Here is a 7,675-nt window from a genome sequence, read left to right on the forward strand (position 1 = left end):
TTGTAGACCAGGCTGGTCTCGAACTCACAGAGATCCGCCTGCCTCTGCCTCCCAAGTGCTGGGATTAAAGGCGTGCGCCACCACTGCCCGGCGACTAAGTCTTTTTCATCTTTCTCTTTAGCCAGAAAGATAATTCTATTTTTAACATTAATTTCTTCCCTGGCAAACAAAAGCAAGCAAATGAAGGCTTGTATTTGTTCTCTACTGTATTTCCCTAACTTGTCTTGAGAATTTGATATTGTTTCCTTATAGTGCCAAGGAGCTAGTTCTAACCTGGGGCCGTTTTATTACCAGGCAAGTGCTCTACTGCTGAGCTATGTCCCCATCTGCCCTAATAATTTTACTTTCAAAACTTATTACTATTATTGTGTGTGCATGCGAGGGTGAGAGGACAACTCTGTGGACCAGTTTCTTTCCCACTTAGTTATGTGGGTTCCCAGAATCAAGCGCAGGTCATCAGGCTTGCTTTGCAAGTTTTGTTTTGTTTTTTTAAACCTATTAAGCCACTTTGCCTGCCCTTTCCATGTTGTACGATTTCAAAGAGATAATATATATATATATATATAAATAAACACAACCATGCAATAAACTATATTCTAACAACACTAAAACATGCTCCAAAGGTTTGTTTCCAGTCAAAAATTTTAAGTTTAAACAACCACTCAACCTTATACTAGGTGATGCCCCTAAATCCTCATACTTAAGCTGTCCATATGTGTGAAGACATCAACCAAGAAACAAAATCGAATCTCCACTGTAATATTTTAGGAACAATACCAATTTTTTTCCTACTGTCCTCTACTTATATTCCAATGAGGCCTACCAACTCTTCACATCTTTATTCCTGTAGGCATTTAAATTGTAAAACAAAACCTAAATCAAAAACAAAGGTTGGGAAGCTGGGCAGATGGCTCAGTGTATCAGACAGCTTGCTATACAAGACCTGAGTTCAAATCCCCAGTACTCACTTTAAAAAGGCACAGGTGCATATAATTCCAGTGCCATGGGGCCCAGAGGAGCAGAGATAGGAGGACCACTGGGGGTTTAACTGTCAGCCTAGCTCCGGGTTCATAACAGATCCTATCTCAAAGAAGTATGGCAGACAGTAATAAAGTAGGACACTCTATGTCTTCCTCTAATTTCCTAACCCACACACACACACACACACACACACACACCCTCTTAGGCTGGGGTAAATGCTAGGTAGAGTCCTTGCCAGGCATGTACAAGAGGCTCAGGGTTGCACTATCAGTGCCATTAAAAATAAAAGACTATCCAGTTGTTTTTTTTTTTTTTTTAAATAGGAACTGGTTAACATAACAAAGTATAAGAATTCTGCAGAAAATACCCATTTTGATTTTGGATACTGTAATCTTCAAGCCCCAACGAAGAAACTTAAAACTATCCAATGATCAGAAAGTCAGGCAGGCATAGTGGCAATCACAAGTAATTTTTTCAGTCTCTGGGAGGCTGAGGCAGGAAGACTGAGAAGATAACCTGGGCTATATAGTGAAACCTGCCTTAAAAAAAAAGAAAAAAATCTGGGCCAGAGAGATAGCTCAGGGATTAAGAGCACTGGCTGTTCTCCAAAAGTCCTGAGTTCAATTCCCGGCAACCATATGGTGGCTCATAACCATCTGTAGTGGGATCTGATGCCCTCTTCTGTCATGTAGGCATGCATGCAGACAGAACACTGTATACATAACACATAAATCAATCTTTTTTTAAAAATCCAAAACAAGACTAAGGATGGGGGGGGCTCAGTTGGTAAGTGTGTGCCTAGCACGCACAAATCCCTGGGTTGAGCCCCAATATCATGTACACCGTGTAACTTTCTGTGGTGGGGCAAGCCTGTTATCTTAGAACTTGGGAGGTAGAGGCAGGAAGATTAAGAAAAGTCCAAGGTCATTCTTGGCTTCATAGCACTGGGGAGATCAACCTAGGCAACATGACCTTGTCTTCACTCGGGAGGCAGAGGTAGGCGGATCTCTGTGAGTTCAAGACCAGCCTGGTCTACAAGAGCTAGTTCCAGGACAGGCTCCAAAACCACAGAGAAACCCTGTCTTGAAAAAAACCAAAAAAAACCAAAAAAAAAAAAAAAAATCCATTAAGTGACGATGGTTGCTTAATCTTGAGAATATACTAAAACTTAAAATTTCCAGTCATTTTTTTAAGACCTCTATTTTCATTTATAGTCACTAGCCCAATTTACTTGGCTCTGCAGAAAATTGGACTTAAATGGATTATGCTTATACTTAATAACACTTAAATGAGTTTACTTAATCATTGTTAGGAATTTGGTGTTGTTTTGTTTTTAATATTTTTTTTTTGTTTTTCGAGACAGGGTTTCTCTGTAGTTTTGGAGCCTGTCCTGGAACTAGCTCTTGTAGCTTAGGCTGGCCTCTAACTCACAGAGATCCGTCTGCCTCTGTCTCCTGAGTGCTGGGATTAAAGGTGTGCACTACCACCACCCAGCCTGAATTTGGTATTTTTACATTTTCAACAGTGGGTGACCAGTTCTTTCTGACTGACGGCCTTTCAAGGAACAGTAAAGACTCTTGGCACCAAAGCTCCTTCCTCTACTGCATTTCAAGGAAAAGAAAAAAAGGGGCAAATCATCCTGTTTCCAGGAGAAAGGAGAGACGGTTGTCATCAGCAGGCACACCCTAAAGGTTATTCTAGAGCCCCACTCACCACAGCTCTCCTACTAGAAACACCAAGCACAGACTGGCTTGATAACGAAGGCAACAGGCCACGTACCTTATGGACCATTTCCTCACCATCAAAAGCATTTGCCTTCCCCTCAGTGAGTTACAGGCTTGGTGCTATTGCCATCTGTTTTTTTCTGCTTTCCCCAAGCAATATTCACTGATGGTAGCATTTTATAAACCCACAGTTTCCAAACTTTAGTCCCATATAGCTTTAGACTAATACACAGGCAATATTCAGACACCACACACAGAATGTTTATATTATTATTATTTCTCCTTGATGGATACAGGTTCTTACTCTAGCCCAGACTGACCTGGAATTCATGGAAATTCTCCATGTTTCTCAAGTGTTGCACTCACAGAAATCACACAATTAAAAAAATTTGGTGGCGCACACCTTTAATCCCAACACTCTGGAGACAGAGACAGGCAGTTCGAAGCCAGCCTGGTCTAAAAGTGACTTCCAGGATAGCCAGGGCTGTTACACAAAGAAACCTTGTCTGGAAAAACCAAAAAGCAAATAAATAAAATAGAATTTTAAGCCAGGCATTCGGCTTTAATCCCAGTCATAGGTTCGAGGCCAGTCTGGTCTACAGAGCAAGTTCCAGGACAGCCAAGGGCAGTTAAGGCTACACAGAGAATGCCTGTCTTGAAAAACAAAACAAAATAAAGTTGGTTTTCCTTGTTTAAAGGGAAGTATCAACCACACACAAATAAAAGAAATGCCAGTCAATAAACATTCAAACCAACATGGGGGGGGGCAGGTAAGTATGACAAATCCCTCATGCATGATACAGCCCCAAAGTCCATTCTTCACCCAGCCACCCAACAGTCTCATCTAAACCGTGCTTACACATGTCCCTCACAAAAGCATTTCCCTAAACACCCTTTCACTCCTGGAGAGCAAACTGAAGCAAAAGTTTCCTAAGAAACTCATTTTCAAGAGCACTTTGCTTATTTTTGGCATTTATGTATTTATTACTTTATTTTTAGAGGGACTTTCCAGATAGTACCAGTGGCCTTCACCTAAAGATCTTCCTACCTGAGCCTCCTGAGTCCCCGGGGTCACAGACAAACACTGCACACCTGGAAGAGGGAGGCTTGGTGACACTGACATTTGTTTTCTCCGCCTGCCTCCACCTCTAGAGTTCTGGAACTACAGACATTACCTGGGGTACCACCACACAGGCTAAGGTCCAGAACTTAAAACACAGAAATTAACAATACTCTCACTTGAAATGAGCTCAAACGATCTGGCCCACAGCCTCCCTGCTAAAGAACTAAAGAGTCAGCCTTTTTCCTTCCCTTTCCCCTTTCTCTTTAAAAAGACAATACCGTATTTACTCCAATAAGCACTAGAGCGAAGGTGATACTTAAGTTCACTCAACAGACACTGGTTCAACACCAGTCCCTGAAAGCAGGTTACCATCCCCACAGTCAGCTTGTAAAGAGATGTCTAAAGACTGAAACTAGAAACGACATAAAGTGTATCTTGTAGTTGCTGCGTGGGACAACTATGAAGTTATCAGAAATATTCAAGTAACAGACTAAGCTACCAATACACGCACACAAACAGAGCTCTTATAGCAAGCAGTCCGTATAAGGTCAACACTTTCAAGCAATTAAATTAAAGTCTAAACGTGCCACTCAGAAGGTCTTAAATCCCACTGAAAAACCTCACACAAGTCAATGAGCTTTCCTACCACATGTTACTACTGAGGAATCTTCCTGACATTTTTGAACCTTTGAAGTTTTCAAACCATTAAAAATGATAAAAGGTCTTTGTATTGACAGCCAACAGTTTCTGGCGAACCGCAGGCCTGCAATGCATCTTGGGATTCCTTCAGGTCGGCCGGTGCCACAGATATTTAAAACGCAATTACAGTTCCAATAGTAGAAACTGCAGCAGGAGCACTAGCTCTCTGGGTGAGGCGAAGAGACAAGTCTTGTCCCCCAACTCCTAGGCTCTCACAGCGCCCACCTGCGGGACTTCAGGCCCCATCCGTCCCCACTTTTGGGCCTCGTGGCACTGCCTGGCCGAGGGCCTGCCGGGTCCCATACGGTTCCCACGTCTGCGGGTAAACCGCGGCCTTCGGCGAAGGGCGAGCGCCGCCGGCTCTCCGCTTCTCCCCGCCCGGGCGCCCCAAGCCAGCCAGCTCCGGGACTGGAGGTGCCCCACCCAGACCAGCCGGCGCCGCTGTCAGCGCCCCACGTGCGGGCCGCTTTGGCCGCGCGTCCTCCCCACCCACGCCGGCGCGGAACTCCGGCCTCAGCCCGCCGCACGGGCCCTGGGAACACCCAGCCCGGCCCTTTACCCGAAGGACCTCCCGCGCTGCTGCTCGCTCCGTGGTCGCCGCCGGCCGCGCCGGCGAGGGATGGTGGCAGCTGGGCCGGGCCCCGCAGGAAGGACGGCACGAATTCTGCTGCGTGGACGTTGGGGACGAAGGGCTTGGCGTTGACGTTGAGTTGCCGGCTGAAGGCCGCACTGAGGTTCTCACGCTGGGTTTCAGCCACCGCCGCCATGGACCCGGGGGCCTCCATATCCGTCTGGTCCCAGCAGTCGGGCGCAGAGTCACTGCTGCTGCTGCTCCCGCCACCGCCGCCTCCGCCGCTGCCGGGATCCATGATCGGGGGGGCCGTGTGTGTGGTGAAGAGAGGGCGGGAAATGGAGGCGGGGGCGGCCGACCGGGGAGGAGCAGGCCGCGCTGACCCAGCGAGGACCCTGAGACAGAGGGGCCAGAGGCCAAGGACTCACTCCTTGGAGTCTTGGGCGGCAGCTCCAGTCCAGACTGGGCACTTGGGACCACAGAGACAGCAGCTCAACCCTCCCCCTGTGTGAGAAAGGATCTCCTCCCACTAAACCTCAACTACCGCCGCCGGCCTCACCGCCAACCCCACGCTTGGTATGAATTGACCCCTCGCTACTACCCGTACCTTCGCCTCGGTAGTTCTCGGCTATGTTAGCCCGCGTTCCCGTTTACGCAGCTCGGCCGACAGATAAACTACAGATTCCGACAGCACCCGCGCAAACCTGCTGCGGTTTTCTCAGGGGCCGACGGGAGTCGGAGTTCAGCGAGCAAGCGTCACCGGAAGCGGCTGGAGCTCCCGGCAGGCAGCGCGAGGAGGCAGAGGTCTGGTGGCCGACCGGCTGCCCCGTCTGTCGCAGGGTGGGGGCAGGGGCAGGCCCTACTTTGCTGGGGCAGGGCGGTGGGCTGGGCCCTTCAGCTCGCGGCGACGGTCCAACCCAGTCTGTAAGGACACCAACAGCAGGCCTAACCTAGGGAAAAAATTTTTTTCTTCCCCACTTTCAACACCCTTTTTGCCTTCTGTGTTCCTCAGTCTCTGTACCTTGTTCTTTTTCTCGCCACCCCAACCAGAGTTTGCCCTACATTTCAAAGCCGCCGGGGAGCGTCTTTCCTTTTATGTATTCATTTGTGGAAGAGGCAGTAAAACCTGAGATGTTACCGTTTAAACAGCAGAGTGGCTCATAAAGGAATGGGCCCAGGATGTACGGCAGAAGGGATTGTTAACTGGAAACTTTTGATGACTCACGTTATGTTTGACTAGTCATTAAAAGCCTTCACCTAAACTTCTTTCCATCTGTTCCTCTTTCCTGCCAGATTTCCGAATTAATCATGATTGCCATATCCAGCGGTGTGTCCAGCGGTGCCGATGGGCGATTTGGGTTCTTCCAGTTCCTAATCCACTTTTAGGTGGTTTCTTTTTGAATAGCCAGATTTGTCAACTATATTTAATACTTTAATAATAACTGCACCTCACACTTACAGGTTGCATTTTAGTAAATGTAGAGAAAGTGACAAGAAGTACAGTTCACCTTTAGTGCCTTACTGCAGGAAGTAGGAAAAACCCGTTCTAATTAGGTACCTGTTAACTTCTGTAATTCGCCTGGAGACCAAGACACAGAAAATCATACTGTTAATTTTACTTCCTCTGAAAGGTGTCTAGACAGAATGCAACTAATCTGCTTGGAAATTACATAATAATGTGTAAAGAAGATGTTTTTACAACTTTATTTTTTAAAATCTAGATCTAAGTTTTGGAATGCTGACTTTAGACAACTGTGTTGTGAAGGAGCTAAGGGAGAATCGTTGCCTAAGGAGAGAACTAAACACGAAACTCTCCGTTTTGTTTTGTTTTCTTTTGTCTTTTTTTTTTTAATGTATGCAGTGTTCTACCTGCATATATGCCTGCATGCCAGAAGAGGTCATCAAATCTCATTATAGATGGTTGTGAGTCACCATGTGGTTGCTGGGAATTGAATTCAGGACCTCTGGAAGAACAGTCAGTGCTTTTAACCTCTGAGACATTTCTCTGGCCTCTCTCAGTTACTTTTTGCAGCAAGCCCTCAAACTAGGAATTTTTTTTTATGGTTGGTTAGTTGGGTTTGTTTGTTAAGCAGGGGCAGAAGCAGCCCAGGCTGACTTAGAAATCCTAACCCTTTTATCTCCACTTTCCAAGTGCTGGAATTGCTTACAGATACACGTCCACACTTAGCTTTAAGTAGTGTTTTGTGGATGACGTTTTTTCTTGTGTTTTAAGACAAGGTCTCACTGTGTGACCCGGGATGACTTGAACTTGAGATCTTCTGGTCTAAAGCACTGGAAACTGTACAGCACCACTGTTTTCTTCTTTTAGTCGGTGTCTCCATTTTCTACTCAAGATTTGCATTCCTCAGCCCACTCCAGAGACAATGTCCACATGTGCATGCAGCTGACTGGAGTAGCTCACCACAGTCTTCCAACCACCCTGCCATGTATAGAGCCAAACCCTAGGACGCTGGCTGATCACATTCTGATAATGTTAGCTCTTAACAACTAATTGAATTAACAGTTTCTATGCAGTCTCAGAAATTGCTAAAACTGTGGTTTAGAAAAGCAGTTCATGAGCCCAGTGTGTTGGCTCAATCCTGTAATCCCAGTACCAAGGAGAACAGAGGCAGGAGG

The 7,675-nt window shown here is 46.3% G+C and overlaps 1 protein-coding gene across 2 annotated transcripts in view; it reads right to left on the reverse strand.

Annotated features, from left to right (window-relative positions):
- Gspt1 (G1 to S phase transition 1) overlaps window positions 1-5,467 on the reverse strand; it is a 38,142-nt gene extending 32,675 nt beyond the window's left edge. Inside the window, exon 1 of one of the 2 annotated variants that reach the window (XM_005349322.3) lies at window positions 5,027-5,467. In XM_005349322.3, coding sequence (XP_005349379.1) covers window positions 5,027-5,336 — 310 coding nt within the window. In that variant the 5' untranslated portion in view covers window positions 5,337-5,467. The remainder of the gene's footprint in view (window positions 1-5,026) is intronic. The other variant, XM_005349323.3, reaches the window with a different exon arrangement.
- Between the last annotated feature and the right edge of the window lie 2,208 nt (window positions 5,468-7,675).

The sequence above is a fragment of the Microtus ochrogaster genome, chromosome 7 (genome assembly GCF_000317375.1).
Source record: "Microtus ochrogaster isolate Prairie Vole_2 chromosome 7, MicOch1.0, whole genome shotgun sequence".
NCBI lineage: Eukaryota > Metazoa > Chordata > Mammalia > Rodentia > Cricetidae > Microtus > Microtus ochrogaster.